General features: G+C 40.8%; 1 protein-coding gene and 1 long non-coding RNA gene across 2 annotated transcripts; both read left to right on the forward strand.

Annotated features, from left to right (window-relative positions):
- Window positions 1–1639: 1639 nt before the first annotated feature.
- LOC308387776 lies at window positions 1640–21666 on the forward strand. Its single transcript, XR_013969985.1, has 5 exons — window positions 1640–2066; window positions 5760–5900; window positions 19240–19388; window positions 19687–19777; window positions 20180–21666. It is a non-coding gene; the product is annotated as an uncharacterized lncRNA (long non-coding RNA).
- Window positions 6749–14794, forward strand: LOC308387686 (sterile alpha motif domain-containing protein 3-like). The gene is made up of 7 exons (XM_080867914.1): window positions 6749–7009; window positions 8460–8549; window positions 10972–11125; window positions 11593–12594; window positions 13217–13375; window positions 13699–13794; window positions 14205–14794. The coding sequence occupies exons 3-7, from the start codon at window positions 11123–11125 to the stop codon at window positions 14511–14513; spliced, it is 1569 nt and encodes a 522-aa protein (XP_080724040.1). The 5' UTR covers window positions 6749–7009; window positions 8460–8549; window positions 10972–11122; the 3' UTR covers window positions 14514–14794.
- Window positions 21667–21876: the final 210 nt, after the last annotated feature.

Genomic DNA, 21876 nt, shown 5'->3' on the forward strand with positions numbered 1-21876 from the left:
ACTCTCAAAGTATCCTGGAGGATGGACACTGAATTTCCCACTGATATTCCCACACTGGGACTTTTGGACCAACAAACCGGTCCAAAAACTCCCAAATCTGTTGACTGTAGGGCTCACTGGATATGACTTCCATTAAAACACTGAGTCAGTGATCCTCGTGTGCTGAACATGGAGGCATTTCTTTAACAGATTGTTAAAACAGAAGCATTTTAAAACAGGTTCAAAATCAGAGTCTTGCTTCTCAAACAGCAGATAAGAGATTTATTTTGCTGTGTGTTATTTAACCATGTGTGATTATGGATGCACAGCAGCCACCAGGACACGTCCCGGTTCTCCTGATGGAGAAAGACAAAAATCTTTGCTCCTGTTTTGCAGCATGTAACACGTAATCTGAAAGTAACACGTCATGATGCCTTCATGTGCTGTTATTTGTTAAAGGGTGAATGCGGGGATCACATGTTGGTGTTTGTTCACATCTGGAGATAATTCTCAGGGTTTGGTCTCTAAGTTCAGGTGAAAAACGGACACTGATGGGAGAAGTCTTGAGTCTGTGATGGTGAAGCCGGCAGCCTCCGTCCCCGCATGGATAAAGGTTTTTAAAGAAGCGGACGGGCTGGAGCAGCACACTTTGGTCCTGTTGGATTATGACAGAGCTCTGCTGTGAGCCCACAGAGTCTCTGAGCAGATCATGAGCTGCGGTGAAGACGAGTGGGAAATGTGTGGGAGAGCAGCTGCAGAGGTGAGGAGTGTGCACATCCATATGTCGGTGCAGATGAGGCACTCTGGGGATGGAGCGTGTCGCTGCATGGGGAGCTCAGATTTGTCTGTGTGACACTTTGGAGTATAGCACACACACACACACACATGTAACTGCACTCATCCTGTGTGCCCTCATGCTGGTGATGGGGGTCATATCCACGGGAATAATTCACACCTCTCATTGTGAACACACTCACACACACCGAGCACTTTATTACCTATCCACCTGACAGCTGCTTCACAAAACCTCGAGAGCAGATGAAAACTGGAGTTCACAGATATCCAGGATTCATTTAGCCCTGACTCGGTTACACTGAGGCAGGAGCATAGACTGTCAGTTATGACGGAGGCTTACTCTGTGCAGTCAGCTGTTCCACATTTTGCTGTGGTTTCTTTAGCCTGCACCGACATGCTCACAACACTTTTTTTAAAGGTCCTCTCCTGCAACGCTTCGTCTGAGCTCCCTGTCCTGCAATAGCTATCAAGCGACTACGCTCTTAAATTGACGACTTAATGAGAAATTCATAAAAACAAAACAAACAAGCAGAGCTTTAAAAGAGAAATCGTCTATCCAGACTGTGTTTTTTCCTGTGTCAGGCTCTAACATGTTTATTTCTGCTGTAAAGTTGGATGTTTTAACATGAAATTCTATGTGGACTCACTCAGTTTTGCAGCCGACTCAAGTGGCCAAAAGAGGAACTGCAGTTTTTCACATTTCACTGTCTGTGAAGGTTCTCAGTAATCTAAGGTCCACTGTGGACAACTGTCCTTGAACAGAGGGTGGGGCTTATGACACCACCTGTCTGTTATCTATAATCCAATTTTGAGACTTCTTCCCAGACGCCTTAACGCCCACATTCTTGCCCTGACAGCCAAAGGAGCAACATCTCCAGATTATTAACAGCAGCCACTTTTTCTGTTTGTACCGCGTGTGCCCTGGCCTGAAGAAGACCCTGCGGGGTCGAAACGTTGCCCCGGGCACACTACCATTTGGCCTATTTTGAATTTATTAAAAATTTATTTGTTTTTTTTATTTTTATTTTATTAAACTATAATACCAAAGGATGCATCATCCACACAAAACTTTGTCATTAGATAACAAAGGCTTCATCACAGACAAGGGTTAGGGTTAGAGCCTTCAGTTTTCAGGCCCCTCTTCTGTGGAACCAGCTTCCAGTTTGGATTCAGGAGACAGACACTATCTCTACTTTCAAGATTAGGCTTCAAACTTTCCTTTTTGCTAAAGCATATAGTTAGGGATGGACTTCCTAAGGATATATGCTGAGAGGAATCCCCCCCCTTTCATAGTGAGTATGAAAGAATTTCTCTACTTTGAATGTCCTCTTGTGTTTAATGTTGTATTTACTGGATGCTGAGGTGAGGGTTGTGTAAGGATGAGGGCGACAGTATTAACAGGGACTGTCTCTGTTTGTGTTATGTGGATTGTATATTGTGGCATAAAATGGAAAAATTCAAGTAAAGCACCAGACTTCACAAGCACAGCGCAGCACTGCAGACTTCAGTCATAGCAGATTGGCTTTAGTCGACCTCGGCAGTTAAATCATAGGAGACCGGCTCACACTGGCCCGCTGAGCAAAAGGCTTTCTGCTATCTATACCGACATGAAAGGAGTGTAAGAGCAGTGACAGCTTCATTTCCTCGATCACCAGCGTGGCAGGCAGGCTGTAAGGAGGTCAGGAGTGAGCGTCCGTCTCAACAGTATTCCTGCAAGCTGCACAAAGACAGCTGAACGCAATGTTTTCCTGTGACAGTCCGACTCATTAAATCTGCACTTTAGTGGCCTCGGGCTGCCAGTTACTGTAGTCACGGCATGTTGGCTGATGTTTTTCCACTGAAATCTTAGTTCATTGACTGCAGCCGTCACTGAAACTGAGCTGGAGGCGAAACAGAAAAGAAGAAACACATTCTTTTTTTATCTGTGGCTCCCAGTTAAAGAAGCTGTTGCACTTCAGCTCTCAGACAGTATAAAAGATGGAAGCAACTTCTGAAGAATTGCTTTAAACCTGCAGTCTCACTCATGGCCATCCATTAGGAAACAACCTTCTTCACTCACCTCCGCACGTCACTTCCTGATTAGTTTATGAAGTCAGACACTCATTTGAACTCCCACTAAAAAAAAAAAGAAGATGTTCATTTTGTAAATTTGGAGTCATTCTTAAAGTCTGAAAGGAGATTTAACCAGGGACAAAGGTTGGCTCTGCATAATCCTCTTTATCAAAGGAAAAGTAGGCTTCATTCACCAATGGATAAGGTCACAGTGACTACATCCATCTTTTATACTGTGTGTTGCTAGTTTCAACAGTGTGGAGGCAGGAAAATAATCCAGGTTTAAGTGAAGTCTTGATTTTCTCATTTTTAATCTCCCTGTTAGTACAGTTTCATTAATAACGGAGGAAATGGTCTGCAGCTCACTAACCCCCAGGCTGCTGCAACAAGGACTCCAGTCTTCAGTGTGTGAGTCATCAGCTCGACCAGGTGATGAGGTAGCGTTGTTTCAAACTGTACGGGGCGCATTTTAGCTGAAATTATGTTTGCAATCCTTCACCAGCTGATTGCTAACAACCCCATTTTGTCACATCATTTTCTTAGCTGGTTAGCTTTAGCTATAATGGTAACTTAGGTGTCACCTTTGACTCGAGTCTCACATTGGATGGGCATGTGAAATCTCTGGTTCGGTCTTGTTTTTATCATTTAAGAAATGTGGCTAAGCTAAGCCCGATTTTATCTCGCCCTGAACTGGAGATTGCTATACATGCATTTATTTCGTCACGCTTGGATTATTGTAATTCGCTGTTTATGTGTCTAAGCAAAGGTTCTCTGGATCGTCTGCAGGTTGTGCAAAACGCTGCAGCTAGGCTTTTGACGAAATCCTCCAAGTACTCACATGTGACACCGTTGTTATCTCAGTTACACTGGCTTCCTGTTAAATTTAGAGTTGATTTTAAGATCCTAGTCTTGACCTACAGAGCTGGGGACGGACTGGCACCAGCCTACATCTTTGATCTGCTACAGCCCGATGTCCCCAGCAGGTCTTTGAGGTCATCTGATCAGGGCTTACTTGCTATAAAAAATACTAAGAGGAGGACTGAGGGTGACAGAGCTTTTGCCACTGTGGCCCCGAGACTGTGGAACTCTCTCCCCATTAAGAACTGTGGACTCAGCAGCTGTTTTTAAAAAACAACTCAAAACTTACCTTTTTAAAACTGCTTTTGGTTAATTTTTTGCCTGTTTTATTTTCTCTTTTTAAATCTTTTTATGACTTGTAATCTTATGTGCAGCATTTTGTGATTCTGTCTTGAAAGGTGCTATAGAAATAAAAATGTATTTATTTATTATTTAACGTGTCCCACTCCTGCTGGTGGAAATTTGGGTGGTTTCTCTCTTTCTGCTATGTACCCAAGATGGCAACAACTGACAATGAGAAGTTACTGTATGAGTATTTTGTGAATACAAAATCCAGCATCCACTAAGATCTACGATCTAAGACGCCACTACCAGTGACCACAACCGCAGATGGGATTGTTTTGTAGACATACAGTGAAAACGATCCAGCTCCACAAGTGCAGATAAATGATCTCTTATTATGGATGTTTTTTCCTTTTTACCTCATTTGACCTAAGGTCTGATGAGGTTATGTCATGGTGAGGTGTCCATCCATCCATCTGTCCACAGTTCATAAGACCTGTTACTCCTCTGAATCTAAACCACTTACACACAATGATAAACTAATGGGTTCAAAGTCACATTTGTCATTTTCCTGGCAGCAACCTTTGAACTGACGCTCTGGTTTCAGACCAGTCTTTCAGTTAATCTGTAAAAGACTCGTTCGTGTGCAAGTGTAGAATTCAGAAATGTGCATTCTGATGGTTTATGGTACTTTACTCCTCCTTTTTACAGGTGAAGGAAAGAAGACGTTTTATAGAATTTATTCCAAAGTCAGAACTAGAGGACCAGAAGCCAGAGCTTGTCTGTGTCTTTGGGGGCCACTCCACTTCCTGTTAATACTGTTGTACAGATATTTGCTTCAGTTCAAATGGAGGTGAAAAAATGGGTGCTCATGAGATTGTCCTCAAAATTGATGAATGAATGAAACCAAAACACTGCCAACTGTCCACCTGTGGCTGAAGAGCAGCTTGTAGCCCTGACAGTTCAGACGCTGACCTGCTGGTAAGCATCGTTTAAGGAGGTCTCCTGGGAACTACTGGCCCTCCAAAACGTTATATTCTGCCTACACTCGGATATTCTGAACCAATCAAATGCAGAAAATATGTGCATGCTTGGTCAGTTAAGGCACCCTGTCGCTCTGTTAAACATCAACAGAAACGTCCTTGTGAAGAAGCCAGTTGTGGTGGTTGTCAGGAAGTTACTGACTTGAAGTGTTGTTTGATGAGAAAAGTCAGAATGTTGGATGCTGCAAAGTACCTGATGGTTCTGTGGCGCCTCTAATGACTCACAGTTATTCACTCATTTTAAAAAACTGAAACTGTAAAACAAAAAATGTCTGAATTATTGGTTCAGAATATCCGAGTGTAGGCAGAATATAAAGTTTTGGAGGGCCAGTAGTTCCCAGGAGACCCCCTTAAATGATGCTTACCAGCAGGTCAGCCCCTGAACTGTCAGGGCTACAAGCTGCTCTTCAGCCACAGGTGGACAGTTAGTAGTGTTTTCTAGCCTTTACAAGACAGTTTCACTGTGATCCTCCTGTTTCCTCTCCTGTTATGTAAGTCCTTCTGTCTTGTGGAGGCGTCTTACATAAGCACTGAGGCTTAATTCCTCCATGCAAACCCCAACAAAACCCTCCTTGTCCTTTTTCTACAAATTTTCCCCTTGTTGCTTCTTCTTCTTCTGTGATATCCTCTCGCTTTCCCTCGTCTGTTGTTCCTTACCTCCTCTTACCTTTAAACTTCCTTCTTCCTTGTCCTGTCATACTCTTTTGTTGGTTGCATAAATTAAAACAAAACTCTGTAAACACTTTGCAGTTTCAGGTGCACCCAAGCTACCTCTGTCTCGTCAGGACCTGTGCAGGTTTTGGAGCCTTAAGGTGAGATGACGTCTCGGCCTGATAACGTGAACGGTGCAGAAACACCACAACCTGCAGAAGGCCAAGCTGCAAACTGCAGGTAACTTAGGTGATAGATGAAATAAATAAAGATGCATTTAACTAACTGCATGCACTCACTGGGTTTGTCTGCTTTTGTTTAGTGCAGGACTTTCACCTATAGAACATAAAGAGTTGACATCTTTCATGAGCATGAAGGGAACTATAGCTTGTAAAGAGCTCTTAAAACACACACAGGACCACAGACGCGTTAAAGTGAAGCCATTCTTTTTTATTTTTTTTTATTGACATTTTAGAATCACTATACAATACCATCAACTTCAGCTATCTGTCAGTACATATATTTTTTCTTTTTTTTTCTATATTTAAACAACTAAAATATCCATACAATAAGAATGAAAGAAGAAGAAGCAAAACAGGAAACAACAAACAAAATAAATAAAAAATACATAAGGAAAAAGAAAAAGGAAAGAAAAATAAATAAATAAATATAGGGAGTGTGTTTTTGTTTCCATTAATGTAACTAATATTTCCTCTAGTCTTCTAGTAGTTAATAATAATAATAATAATAATAATAATGGATACTTTATTGATCCCCATGGGGAAATTACTTGTTTTTCTCTGCATTTGACCCATTCACTCAGTGAAGCAGTGGGCAGCCCACTAAGCAGGCGCCCGGGGAGCAGTGTGTACACTGTAAAAACGATAACTAGCAATTGTTGATTTCACTAAAGTTTTTAAATTAAACTGACTTAGAAATAAAACTTTCTATTTACAACCTAAAAAAGCTTGTCTACCCAACAAATTTCTTTCATTGTTGTCCTAACTAAGATTTTCTAGACAGCATAACAAAGATTATCAACTTTTGAGCAGAGTTTCTGAGTCAAGTTGGGAACCAGTGGGAAACCCCGTAGATGACTGGCACATGTGGTCTGAACAAGTTTGAACTAAACCAAACGGACTTTCAACTGAGCCTGAGCAGACCTGAGCTGTGTGATAGTGGTTTACCATGTGTTCTAGACTAAAAACCTCCTAAGAAAATTTGAACCATCGTGGCTGGATTTGGATGCAAATTGCAATTTTTCGACCATTGAGGATTTTCACTTCTGCAGTTGGAGTGTATAATTCTTTTGGACAGGTGCTGGAGCTGCCGACCATTTACCCTAGCAGGTAAGCTAACTACATGTGTTATTAAGATTTTCTACAAGCGCCTAGGCTGCATCCTCCTGAGGACCCGGGAGAATGGAACTAGTAAAACACTGAAAAAGGCCAACAATAGCATTTTTAAGTTATCTAAGTGACTTAATTGACACCCCCCCCCCCCCCCCTTGGCTAGCTATCGAGCTGGTGGGTAACAGACGTCTCCGAAAGCGTCGGCGCACTCTTGCAAGTATATGTTGTCTTAATAAACTGAACAGATATTAGCAATTTACATAGCTACATTAACGCCTGAAAATATCTTAAAAGTTTATTTTGTGACCCAGAAAGAGTAATATTAAAACTAATTCCACAGGTAGAATTTGCACATGCGCAATAAGGATCGGGGAGTCCGATCCGTAACTTTTTTTCTCTCGTTTTTTTTCTACATTATATTGAAATGTTTCAATATTGCAAACATTTTAAGAGATGCTTATTATAAGGAGGACGTATTTCTCGGACAAATTTAGAGGAGTCCACTATGAATTTGGGCAGCCTTCGTCGCGCCGCTGTGTCGTAATCGGGCTACAAGCAGCCTCTGAAGGCTTTAGCTCAGAGTAGTGGCCAGCGCAAAAAGTAATGTTTAATGTTAAACACTCTGATATTTAGACAGACATCACTAAATGACGGTATCTCACACTGGCTTTTTACAGCACTTCTGCCATGGTAAAACTTATTAGCTTATTACCCGTTTTGTAACCAGTTTCAATGTTATCTTTGCATGAAAACGTTATGTTAACATTGACAACAAACTGGGCCAAGCACGCGTTGTCATGGAGACGCTTTCACGGGTCGGTGTTGGATATGTGCGCCAATTATATGACAGTGATATAAGTAACTTGCATATTGTCTAATATTGTTTTTTCACTTTTTCAATAGTCACCGTTTATCCGGTGCAGCACTGTTACTTTAAAGTAATGTTTAAAGCTGACTTGACAGTTTGTCAGCTGGTGTAAGATTGCCTAATGTACTGTAAGTTAATGTCACACGCAAATTAAAGTTGTACTTCATGCTCTGTATTATAAGATTGCTACATTTTCAGAGCTTTTTACATAATGGGGAAGGAGACAATATTTAAGGAATGATTGTGTGTTGCTGATGTATATTGTGTTACAGATAGTATTATTTTTTTCTATAGTTATTGCATTTTTTTTATCATAGTAACAAAAAAATGTTTGAATTCAAGCTTGCATTTATGTTACATGTCATGTATGTTATCAATCATATACTTGATATAGTAGACAAGTGGTCATATGTAAGTTAATATGATTCCTTACATATTTTTTTCATGATGTCTCTGGTTTTGGCTTGTTGATGTATTCAGCTCCTGCATCTATGGATTCCTTCTGTGTGTTAGATATGGATGTTTTATCCCATTGCAAAAGTGCTTTTGGCAAAATTGACTATGTCTCTTGTGTTTCAGGGGTGGATTTCATGCAGTGCCGATTTTGCAAATTCACAAGCTCCAGTCAAGAGACTCTTTTGAAACATTTCCGCCTTCATCACGGACAAGGTGCACATTGGCCATGCATTCACACAGACTGTGTATGTGTATTTAAAACACCTGGAGCATTACGATCACACCTCTCAAGGTCACACTCAATAGTAAAAATCCACAAAAATTCCACATTTCAGTGTGAATTGTGTGACTTTAAGGAGATTTGCAGTGAGAAAACCTTTTGGAACCATCTTGGACATCATTTAAAGAACCGAGAAACCGTACAATGTCCCTTTTTAAGGTGTAATTTTAAAACAAACATTCGCCCAACCTTCAGTTCTCACAGAAGTCGAAACCATAAAAATTGTACACTTGAGGATTTTCGAACAATTGCAAGAACTGTTTCTGAAGATGAGATAATTGAAAGTGAGCAATCTGATTGTGAAGCAGGAACATCAGCTTATAATTTTGTGAGACCAGATGAGCTTGACAAGATTGTAAAGGATGTGGATAGTGAGACACTTGAACACAAACTGGCATCTCTCTTTCTGTGTATGCAAACAGTGTTGCATGTTTCTCGAGCTGCAACACAAAAGATTGTAGAGGATTTCCATAACCTGCTCTCTTTCTCTAACATTCATACTCTCACCAGTGTAAAAGAGATCCTTTCAAAGCATGAAATAGAAGTAAATGATTGTGTTTTGCAAGACATTTCTAATGCCCTAGTTCAAACTAATCCACTGCTTTTAACAACATCGGAGAAAGGTTCCCTATCTACAGATCACAGAAGGAATATATATTTCAAAGAGCAGTTTTCTGTTGTAGAACCCACAGAGTATCTGTACAACACAGCTCATAAAAACTCTTTTGTTTATATATCTGTCACTAAGATACTTGAGACTTTACTGGGACGGGCAGATTTTTTGGACCAAATTGTATTTAATCAAGAAGCTTTATCTGGACACTTTAAGTCATTTCAAGACGGCAAGTACTACAAGGGCAATAAGTTACTGGGACAACAAAACTTATGTATCAGTTTGGGGTTGTATATTGATGATTTTGAAGTTTGTAACCCACTGGGCACCTCTAGAAAACGTCACAAGATTACTGCAGTATATTGGGTAGTTCTTAATTTACCACCCAGATTTCGATCTAATCTTTGTTCAATTCAGCTTGCTCTCTTAGGTAAAAGTGTGGATGTCAAACAATATGGTTATGAAAAGTTTTTTGAGCCACTGATTAAAGATATAAGGTGTCTAGAAGAAGAGGGAATTTTTGTGGAAGTTGTAAGCCAGTTTATTAAGGGCACTGTATATTGTGTGAGCGCAGATAACCTTGGTGCACATGGTCTGGCAGGCTTTTATGAAAGTTTTACTGTTGACAAGTTCTGTCGCTTTTGTTTGATAAGTCGGGACAAAATTGCAACGACTGAAGTTAATGACTTCCAATTGAGGGGTGTTGATCAACACAATTCATTTCTGGAAGAGCTTAGGCAAACTGACAACCTCCAAAGTGTTAATGGGGTAAAAAGGGAATGTGTACTGAGCAAACATTTACTATTCTTTCACCCAATAACCGGATTTCCTCCAGATATTTTGCATGACCTTTTTGAAGGCGTCATTCCTTTGGAGTTGTCCTTATGTTTAAAAAAGCTGATCTCAAAAGGGTTCATTACATTTGATACATTAAACAACTTCATAAAATCATTTCCCTACAAATATTCGGACAAAGTAAACAAGCCTCAAAAAATTCCAAAAACAAGCTTTGAGAAAGGAACAGTTTTTGGTAATGGACATGAAAATTGGACACTGCTGCGCTTACTTCCTTTTATAATTGGATGTAAGATACCAGAACAGGAGCCAGCTTGGGAGATTTTAATGGACCTCAAGGAAATTGTTGACATTGTTGTCTCAAACAGACTCACTGAGGAAGCATTGTGTTATTTATCTTGCAAACTACTGGATCATCGCTTGTTGCTTACCAGTACCTTTCCGGACTTCAGACTAAGGCCAAAACACCACTTCATTGACCACTACCCACATCTTATACGCTGCTATGGGCCGTTAGTGGAATTGTGGACGATGAGATTTGAAGCAAAACATAGCTTCTTTAAAAAGGTGGTCCATGACACTCACAACTGGAAAAATGTGCTGCTAACTCTTTCCTTGAAACACCAGCAAATGATGGCATACCATCTGGATAGTGGGAACCTTTTAAAACCAAAGCTCTATGTTGACAATGTGAAAGTGGTCAGGGTTTCAGAATTGGATCCATCAATCAAGTGTGAAATACAAAAGAAGTACCCTCATCTAGACAGTGTGTCTCTGTCTAAAACCGTTCATTTTTTTGGGACACAGTATGTGGCGGGCATGATTTTATCTGCTGGGCAATGCAGTGGCCTCCCAGAATTCCACAAGATTGTGACCATTCTTGTCAATGCAGAGGAGGTGACATTCATTTGTAAAAGACTGAGTTCCTGGTACATTGAACATTTCAGGTCCTATGAGCTTGTTGAACACACCTGTGCAGACCTTCTTGTGCTGGATCCAGATGTGCTGACGGATTATCACCCTCTAACAGCATACACAGTTGGTGGAAAGCTGATGGTGACCCCAAGGACGTACCTTCTCTATTAAAGCAACTTTATAATGGTATGTTCTCTCCCCTCCACCCTGTCTCCTATTCTGATCTCCCCTCTCACCCACCCTTTTTCTCTATTGTACTCTACTTCAAAACTCATTTCCCCTTGCTTTTTCTTTTCTTCTCCACACACTTCTTTCTTCTATCACTCTGCTATCCTCACCAAATTATCTCTCTCTCCTTTGTTTTCTCCTCATTAAGCATTAGTTTTGTGCTGAATGAATTGAAGGTTTTCCCAAGTGTAGGCCAGTTGAGTACAGTGGCTGAAGAAAATGAAAACTTGGATATAGACTTGAGCTTTATTTAAAAAATTTTTGTGTGTGTGTGTTTTTTACATTTGTAGACTAAATCATTTGCAAATCAAATGTAGTCAGCAGATTCATCTGGAAAAAGGCAGCTGTATGGTATAGGTGTCAACTGTCTTCTAATTGTGTTTGGCTATTGATTTTCTGCCAACTTTTTTTTCTCCTCTTTTCAGACTTTGTTACTTCGGGTAGTTCTTTCCTCCAGAGAAGCCCGGCGAGTCCAGCTTCCTGAAGTACCAGCATCTGTGGGACAATTGATTGATATACTTAAAGAAAGACTTGAACTTGCAGGTGACTTCTCACTACAGTTTGAGGATCCAGATTTCGGAAATGCAATATGCAATCTTACAGCAATATCTGAATTACCAGCTGAGCGTGCAGTCCTGCATATAATGTGGAACTGTGATTCATCTACACTTAACCAATCCATTGCTTCAGTGTCCTCTGCTTCAGTCTCTTCCCAGGACACAATAAGTGTGCACTCTGATGATTTCAGGCCTAGCTGGACCGATACTATCCAGATGAACTTAAGACATGTGTCAGAGTGGCCCTCTCCATTTTCTATTCCCAAGTTTTCACATGATGTTGAACTGAAATTGTGTAAGGCTAATGTGACATATGAAAAATCTAAGAAGGGCCTTGCAGTAACAAGAGACATGAAGATGGAGATTTTGGATAAAATTGCAGAGGCAGTGTTTGAAATTAAAGCCTACCCTGAGAAAGATGAGGTTGAGTCAGTGGCTTCTGCACTGGTTCTCAAATATCCATGCCTGAAGGAGCCAGGTAGCATCACAGGCTACGAGGGATGGAAAGCAAGTATCAAGCACAAACTTGGAAACTACAGATCAAAGCTTCGTCGGGCAGGCTGCAATGAAGTAAATGTAAACAGGAAAAGGAAAGGAGAAGATGAAGCCAGCAGTCCTTTCACCCTTAAAAAGCCCAAACGTGGAGAGGTCAATCATGTCCCAGATTATCCACAGCACCATGATGATTCTACTCTTGAAGAGGAAAGAGTTGCTCTGGTCAGTGAAATGAAGAAGAAACAAAAGAACTTGAAAGTCATACAGCAGAAGATGGCGCTGACATTTTCTCTCAGGCGGAGAGAGGTTGTGGAGTGTCAACCTATGGTATCTGAGGTCCAGGAGAGATGGCCTGGGCTGTTTTCCTCTGAGGAGGTAAGAGTGTCCAAATTTATTTATAATTTAATTATTATTCAAATTGGGCATGACTTATACTAGATGGACTATTATTGAAGTAGTACAGTATTTGCTGGTGTAATGCATTGGCCAACTTTATTATACCTTGTGCAACCAGTCCACATTGAAATCTGTGACCCATTAGATTATTTGACCTGTCATAATATTCTTACCCTGAACATTTCTGCCAGTACAAGAAAAGAGTCCCCATGCTAAATCAAAATTGTTCTTCCTGTGAAACAGAAAGTCAATCACATAATTTTTGACTTAGCATGTATGTTTTTTTTATTTTAGTGCTGGAAATAGGACTTCTATAGACTGAGATTTTTAGGGAAAGAATACTAAGGCAGGTCACATAATCTGATTCGTCACAGATTTTGGTGCAACGTAGAACATAATATGTATTTGCATATTGATACTGTTTTTTGTGGAGGGTGTTTCTATTCCTGTGCAAAATGTGTATTCACGAGAGATTTTTGAAGTAGGTTTTGCGGTTGATAACACAGTCAGGCATATAACATGGTGCAGACTGTACAAGGCAGCTACCCAGAAATTTTCTGTGCTGAATAAATGGCAATATTTTGGTTATTGTCTTGTTTAGATATCTGAAGAATTTCATCGGATCACAAGCAAAGACCTCCTAGGGACGTTCAATGCATCCCTCAACAAATTTGTGCCTGGCCTGCTGAAACTATACCGGTCTAAGAAGGGAGCTCTTGGTGAGGACATGGAAGACCTCTTGGATAAACTTGATGAACAGGTAAGTGCTCCTTTACCTGACATTTTTAGAAGAGAGTATACCTTTGTCATAACAGAAAAAAATGTTGGCTTCAGCCAAAACACATCAATGGAAATGAATGTAATCAGTCATTACTTTGTTTTTATTTGGCGGTATTTTATTTAATTTGTAAAAAGAAAGTAAAATCGTTAAAATGGTGTTTTGTTTTTTTAAGTTTTACATGTTGCTGGGCCTGATCTGTATTTTATTTTCATTACTATAAGAGTTCTGATTTTGCATTGTGTGTAGGTACACCACGTTACTATACTAATTTAAATGCTTGTTTTCCACTGAATGCTCTTTAGACATCTGACATTGTGTCCCACCGAAAGACAGCAGCACTGAGAGGCCTGCCCATTTTCCTCAGAGAGGATGCAACACAGGTTTTCCTGAAGTGCTTAGTAAGTACAAAAAAGTAATGCAAGCAAAACTAATTGCTATGAGATGTTTTTAAAAGATGATTTAATCCAAAATGGAAATGTCCACTTCCTCAGTGCAGTCCAGATAATTTTATGGTGAGGATTGCAGTTGTCATAACTCTCGCTGCTTTTTTTTCTGCTGAGGAGCACCTGGGCATTGTTAGTGGGTGTTCAACAGCAGAAAATATTTTTGTACAAAACTCATCACAAGGTTGGTTGGTGAAAGATATTGTGCTGTTAATTAAAGGAAAATAAGCTTTTTCTTTTTAAAACCTCCATGAGTCAAATGAGCATCATGGTATAGAGGTTAAAGTTAAGATCTTTAGAAATGTATTTTGTCTTTAATTTTTCTTAGCTTTCAATAATTCATATTTTACTTTTCTTCTCTTCAGGACACTGACATTTTGGAACCAGTGTTGAACGGTGCATCAGTTGCCATCCTCACCATCCTGCAAGATGACGATGCCGATACGTCTGTGCGAGAACAGGCTGTTGTGTTGGAAGGGGACATCGTGCTACATAACATTCCAGACCTCTCTACTGCCTTGGCATACCTCTTTGGCCTTCTGTATGCCCTCAACATTGATTATCCAAAGCAGATGAGTTATACCTTTGAAGCAATTCAGGGCATCTTTTTTGAACTCGGTGGCTCTCGATGCTCACAGCGCATAAGGTCTCTAAAAACAAAGCTTTTGCTGTGACTGTTAATGGGGAAGCCAGACATGAGTTTAACTTGTTCTTAAACATGTTCAAGTGCATTGTAGAGTCATGTAAAAAAAAAAAAACCCAGTAGTTCAACCCCTTTCCCTCTATATAATCGTTCACCTGTTACAAAGAGTTGCATATTTAGTGTTTGAACTGTTAAAATTAATTAGGAATAAGTGAAGGAAAGAGGGAGGAAAGGAAGAAGGGAGAAAAGAAGGAACAGTCAAAACAGAATGGTTCATTTTGACCTGGTCGGTCAATATGAAGTTGAAGTGGATAAGGGATTATTTGAAATGTAAATATTAGTCAGATGAATCTGTATTATTGAGAATCTATGGTGAAACTTTGTCTTGTAGGATTTTAAAAGATTTGTTATAGTGTTTTTCACTCCACCTGAAGTATGGAACTGGTATTTTACCTGATAGTTCGCTGTTCATTGATGGTAACATTTCTAATAACTTTTGACTTCTGTAGTTCATCATAGTAAGCCCATGTAAAATGTCGATGTCTGGGTACATAGGCAATTGTTTGTTGCACTACCCTATTTAGTGTGCAATAGTTAAGTTAAGCTTTTACAGGACAGTCAGGGTGTGAACGTGAATGACTAAGCTGCTGGACACTTTTCTTTTTTTCTGGACTCTGGAATTTTAATGTCTCTGCTGGGGTGCTCAAAGCACCCTAAAGAAACTGGCAACACGTTTTTTTCTGTTTGTTTGCTTTTTTACAGAAATTCACCCCACTGCCCATGACCTTCTGAAATATACTGAAAGCACTGTTGAAAAAAATAAATACGTTTTTACATAACATTCAGTTGTGCTTTGTTTTATTCTATATCTGTTTGAGTGTTTTTTCAAGTACGATAACAGCATACATTTTTCTTTATTTATATTGGTAAATTTTCAACTCACTGGAGTAAGAATTGTATGATTATTCAACAAGAATATCTGCGTTTGGTGAATTTAGGAATACATGGCCTTGGAGGGAATAATTGTATGTTAATTCAACAGGAATATCTTTGTTTGGTGAAGGCAGAAATACATGGCATTGAAACCAGAATTTCTTTGTTAGACTTACAGGATTATCCTAATTAGGTGAACAAGTAGATCCAAGTTGGCAGAACATGAAAATATTAGTTAAGTCAACTACAGTTGGCAGAAGTTGAGAAAACTCAAAAATCTCTTGCATCATGTTGCCTTGAAATTTTAAGTTTTCTCAACTTTTTCTTTTTTACAGTGTAGGGACGGTACCTTGCTCAGGGGTACCTCAGGGTAGCCGTTAGGTGGATTCGAACCGCCGACCTTCCGATCATGGGGTGACCACTTTACCTACTGAGCTATCCCTGCCCTAACAAAGTCAAAATCTAAAGCAAAAGCAAAATGTGAAGCCATTCTGCTCCTTTATATCCTCAGACTCTAACAGTGGAGTTGTACGATTTACTGCTCAAAATAATCCTTCTGTACCTTATCCCAGGCCTCAGTTCTATCAATCAATCAATCAATCAATCAATCAATCAATCAATCAATGTTTAGGACGAGCGTCCTCTGCTGTAAGAGCAAAGATATGACAGAAAATAAGGAAAAGCAGATATGAGCACTTAAAGGCCACAGAAGGAGCAGGAGCAGTGTAAAAACAGCTGACTTGGTAGAATTGCAGAGTTGGTTGTTTACCTGTGACCTACCCGACAAACACCACAAATCCATCACTATTTCATAAAGCACAACACGTGCAGTGCTTTCCCAGTAAGTTTTTATCACTTTGCTGTTAAAAATTCTGTCTCATGTTCATGAAAACATGATGGAAGGCGGCACGGTTCAGGTGGTTCTCCCTGAGATGCCTCAGGATGTTACTGCAGAGCTCACTCACAGCCTGAGCCAGAGAATGGAAGGAAAACAAAACAGTGACGTGCTCCTGCAGCACTGCTGTCCTGATGCAACACCTTTCACTGAAATCAATTTAGACAAACAGCAAGATTAGGACATGCAACAGCCTGACAGACGGCCGAGGGAAAATCACATGCACACAGTACACAAGTACCATGAAGCACCATCTATGTGCTACACCTACTGAATGTGCTGTGGACAGCCACGATGAAGCTCCTGCCACACAGCTTATGTTAATGTGGGAGGAGGTCTGGAGCTCCAGCAGAGAGCCAGTGACCCCCTTTATGTGGACTGTGAGCTGTTGTGGCTCCTCGGTGCTTCCCCTTTGGAAGAATACCACTTATAGCTGTCTGTGGAAAATTACACAGCGGCATCCTATGACAGTACCACACTGAAACTCAGAGGCAAAAATCAATAAAGTACAGATGCAGGAAGAAGAACAGGAAATGCACAATATACCAAAATAAAGCAGGTAATGAATGCAACTGAAACATGTGAAATCACGGTTGATACTCAGCATGAGATCTGACAATGATGACAAAGCCTGAGGCTCACCGTGAGAGAAAGAACAACACTTTCATTTAACTTCAATTGAAATCAGGTTCAGATGTTTTTTAATGAGTAAAGTCCAATAAATGTATCGAGTCCAGAGAGACAGCCCATGGGTTGTGGTTCACTGTCAAAGACTCTTTTTCAGCAACTGCTTTTGGAGAAAATCCCTGAAATATTTCCGTCAGGCGTCGGTGGAGACCAAAAACAGAGCAACAAGAGTTTGCATGATTTAAAACGGTTGTTACGCTAACAAAACAAAAATGACATCATCCGACTGACTCAGTGAGACGGAGTAGATCCTCTTGGTTTAAATATTCAATCTGCGTGTCTGTGTGTGCGTGAACTGAAATTAAAATGAAAAAGAAAGAAATGCATCCGCATTGGCGTTTGTGTCCGTGTCTCTGTGCGTGTGTGGTAGATGGTTGGAGGGCTGTTGAATGATGCAGAAAGCGAATGTGCTCTGGGAACAAAAACACACCAACAACACACACGGGGGACTGCAGAGAGGGAGGGAGAGAGCGAGGCAGGGGAGTACAGCATGTTGGAAAGTGGAAAGATTCTCCGCGTGGAAGTCCACACTCACACAAACACAGAGTAATAAGATCCTTTTCACCACCTGGCTGAGTCCGAGGTTGCTGATCTTCCACATATGTTGTGCTGTGAAGTGACAACACCTCGTAGGGTCATGAGACGCAGCGTGTTTCCTGTTTCCGGCCAACACAGAGACGACCTCAGCTGGTCACCACAGAGGGGGACGTTAGCTGAAGCCATGAAAGACTTCTCATATTGGGAGAAGTTTATCTGACCCAACCTTAATGCATTTCTTTAAACCATCCGTGGTTCTCACCTCAGATGTTTCTGATTTCTTTCCCTCTGTGAGACATCAGAAGTGTAGAAGCTGGATTAGCATCATGGACTGTGGGAACCTCAAAGACTCGCACACAGATACACGCTAATTACCAACACTGGAGCCTGGACTTCTAGGATGGTCAACACGGGGTACACCTCTCACACCAGTATCCGGATGGCTGACGTTGTTGTTCTGAAGTTCTGACTGTAAACGTGTTTATTTCTGCTTTGATACTGGAGTCCGTGCAGACCGACATCAAGTGGACATCAGAAGAACTGCAGATGTTTGTTCTTCTGCGCTGACAGCTTCGGAGGGTGCTGTCGATGTCCCAACGCTGTTGCGATAAGGAGGCGGCAGAGATGCACAGAGTGTGGCCCCGCCCACTTCAGTTTTACTCAACCAATGGAATGTTTTTTCAGACTTTAGCTTCCGAAATATACATTTTTCTTTTTCCTCCTGTCCTCCAGTTTAGCCAATCTGGAACCACACACACACACACACACACACACACACACACACACACACACACACACACACACACACACACACACACACACACACACACACACACACACACCCCATCTGTTTTCTCCAATTCCCTAAATCTGTCTGAATCATCTGGAGTCACAGCTAAATCTCCTTCAGGACTCAGTTTGTGTGCCTGTACATGTGTGTACTTGTATTACTCATATTGGGAGGACAAATATCTTCCCCACACTCCCAACTTGGGGACTCATCTTCCTTCGGGGGACAAAAATTAAGTTCCCATAAGGTACATCGGTAAATTTCTGGGTCACGGTGAGGGGAAGCTTCCAGGATTAATACAGGCTGGAAAGATGGAAGCATGTGTGGGAGTGAGTATTTCTATCTTTGTGAGCACCAGTTTGAGTTTTAGACTCAAATACTTTAACACGAGCTTTCAAAGTTTTTTCCTTTTAAATTTGGTTGCAGGTTAGAATGAAGTCACTGCACGTCCTCACAAAAAATGTGTTGATGGCTGAGAGCAGTCCCAGCTGAACGTGGAACAGAGAGTTGCTGATGAGTGAAATATTTGTCCTTTTTTTGTTTTCTAACAGCACGCTGTCTCCACATACTCGGCTTGTCATCTGCCTTTTGCCCTCCAAAGTAAATGATAAGTCACCGGATGATAATACGTCACTTCATCGCACGACTGGAGCCTGAGAAATTCTAAATACACAAGAACACACATGCTCCAGGCATTTGTTTTTTATGAGGTTGATAGAAAAGGTCAAATAATAGATAGAATTCCTTTTTTTAGACATTTTCAGATGCTTGTATTGCAGCAGTAAATTTTTCTGTAATTATGAGGGATGTCACAGCACAATCGTTACGATTTAAGGCATGAAGGGAGGATAACCTGTTGCATAACCAGGTCCTGTGAAAGGCTGTACCCCCTTTGCTTTGTGCTCTCCGTTCAAGGTTTCCTCCATCTAGCATCTACAGACAGGGAAGGCGCTGACTTGATGTATGTAGGCTCAGACCTGTGGGGAGGAGAGGCACTGAAATCAGAATAATAATCAGACCACTTCATTGAATCCAGAGGAAATTATGTGCTGCAGCTCATGAAGGTAAATCAGGGGAAAAAAGATTGTTTTCTTAAATGTTATAGTGATGAAATAAGAATGAGTTTTAATGACATTTTTAAGGAAACAATATTCAAAATGTGAAAAGTCACAGACTATAAGAAGATCCTTGAATCTCAGCTTTGATCAAACTTGCATGGTTAACTTTGCCATCTGTCTGTCCATCCGTCCACACGTCTGGGTCATGGGGGTATATGTCAGTGTTACATGGTGAGAGGCAGCTTTACAGACTGTTCTACTTTAAATAAAGCCTGGCTAACAGTGACTTTGATGTTTTTTACAGAAAGTCGAACCTCTACAACCGAGAGTAAAAGCAGAAAGGACAGAAACGTGAATGCTTCTGGTACACAGCAAAACTGAAGACGGATGTGAGCGTGAGTGATGTCTTTTATTTTTCCTGGGAGTGTTGTGTCGACTGGTAAAGTGCTTAGAGAGCATGAAGCAGCTGGACAGACCTGATAACTAGTGTGCTACCTGCCAACACACACACACACACACACACACACACACACACACACACACACACACACACACACACACACACACACACACACACACACACATTGTGAACTTATTCATGTAAATATTCAAACATTCTTCTTGGTTGTTTTCATTTAAAGAAAAAGACATTTGAACCTCTTTGAAATAGATAAAGGAGTGCTTCTTCTTGAACAGAGAAAATTAGCATTTCCAGTCATTAATTCAACCAACATGAATACATTTTAAATCTTTGGCATGTTTTCTGAAAGACATAGTTTCTGTGTATTAATTTATAGGAATGCACCCCCAGATTCACCTTGAATGCTGAAACTGAGGAAGCTTTCGGGTGACCTCGACATGAGGTGAACATGCAACCCTCTCAGCTGGAATCAGATGCGCTTCCATTGCACCACAAGGTCCCACTTGCACACCTTCTTTTCCTCTCTACACAAGTTGTTAAATGCAGGCCTGTAAAAGGACTAATTTGACCGGTCAACAGAACTAGGACTACCAAAAGACACCACAAGGCCAGCCAAAAATAAGCCAGCGGATACCAAGACCTCCTCACTGGTCAACATGAAGCTAAGTGTTTTGGGTATGTCAAACTGGGAGACCAAGGACCCAGTGGAGAGGCTATGCCTCTCAGCTGGTGTGAGAACACCTCAGTGTCCCCCAGCAAAAGGTGGAGGTTGGAGGAGGTGGCTCTGGAGAGGAATGTGCAGCATTTATTTTACCACTCTGCTGGCTCCATAGTTCTGTCCAACATGTTTCCTAAACAAACAACCCCAGAAATTCATTGACCCAGATGTGATGAGAAAACAGATCACACAATTTTGTCACAAGGTCCAGTTGGTAGCCAAAAAAAGTTTAGGGAGTTTTGGAAATAGATAAAGTTGTTCTTGAACAAAAAAAACTTCTTCAATTGTCAACTCAACAATGTGTAGTAACAGAACAGTGCCTTCAGCTTCGACTTGGAAGTTGAAGGCACTCATTTTGACCTTGGCATGAGTTGAACACACAACCTTCTGAGCTGAAATCAGATGCGCTACCATTGCGCCACGAGGCAAGACACATGAGCTGGAAAAGTTTATGGAATTTTTTTCTCATTGAAAAACTTCAAGACTTCAGTAAATCTGAACTTTTTGTTTTTGAAGCCTGACGAGTCAGAAATGGAACCCCCCAGTACACCACCAGTTTCATATTTTGAAGGGGTTGGTTGGGTCGGGTAAATTGACTGATTTTCAGTTACAACCTTGTTTTCATGCTCTCATTATAGCAAAGGGTCTGCTTGTCCCGCAACATAATTAATATGGGCCATGAACACTACTACAAAGAAGGACGTCAAAGCAAGAGTATACCTGCTGCTTGGACTGTGGCATTTCCTTAGACTCTGGTAACACGGGGTTGTTTTTTTGTAGCCATTTCCCCCATTGCCCGATTTTAAAAATGGCTGTTTTAATTTTCGTAAACTAGACGCTGCCAGCTGAGGTTCTTTCTAATAGTTGAGAAAGTGGAGTGGGTAGGGGTGAGCTGTTGTTACTTTTAACCCATCGTTTTCTCCTGTTTTTGGATAGGACAAGGAGGTCAGACTCTGTCTTTGTTTTGCTTCTTTTTTCTCTCCATGGGGTTATAAGTGCGGGCATCATAGCTTAGCTTTGTGCTGTTTATCATTTTGGCCTCGGCTGACGCTGAAGTGTTGATGCTCCTGTTCTGTTGTTTTCCCTCAGTACTTCATAAATAAACGCCATGTAATAATCAGTGATTGTTTCCTGTGGCTGCTTGGGTCTTGGGGGGTCAATAGACTATGTGCCTCATCCATTGCAGGAGCAGCCTGGACCCAGAAACAGGGAAAAAAACGGGAAAAGTAAAAATATAGTTAGTTGAAAACATTAAATGTTGCGGGTATTTTACAAACTGCTGAGACTGTTTGATTTTGTTTGTTCCCTCCAAATGTTAAAGTTTCATTGGGTTACATGTTGTAAAGTAAAATGTC

The sequence above is a fragment of the Rhamphochromis sp. 'chilingali' genome (assembly GCF_963969265.1).
Source record: "Rhamphochromis sp. 'chilingali' genome assembly, chromosome: 19".
Classification (NCBI taxonomy): Eukaryota; Metazoa; Chordata; class Actinopteri; order Cichliformes; family Cichlidae; genus Rhamphochromis; species Rhamphochromis sp. 'chilingali'.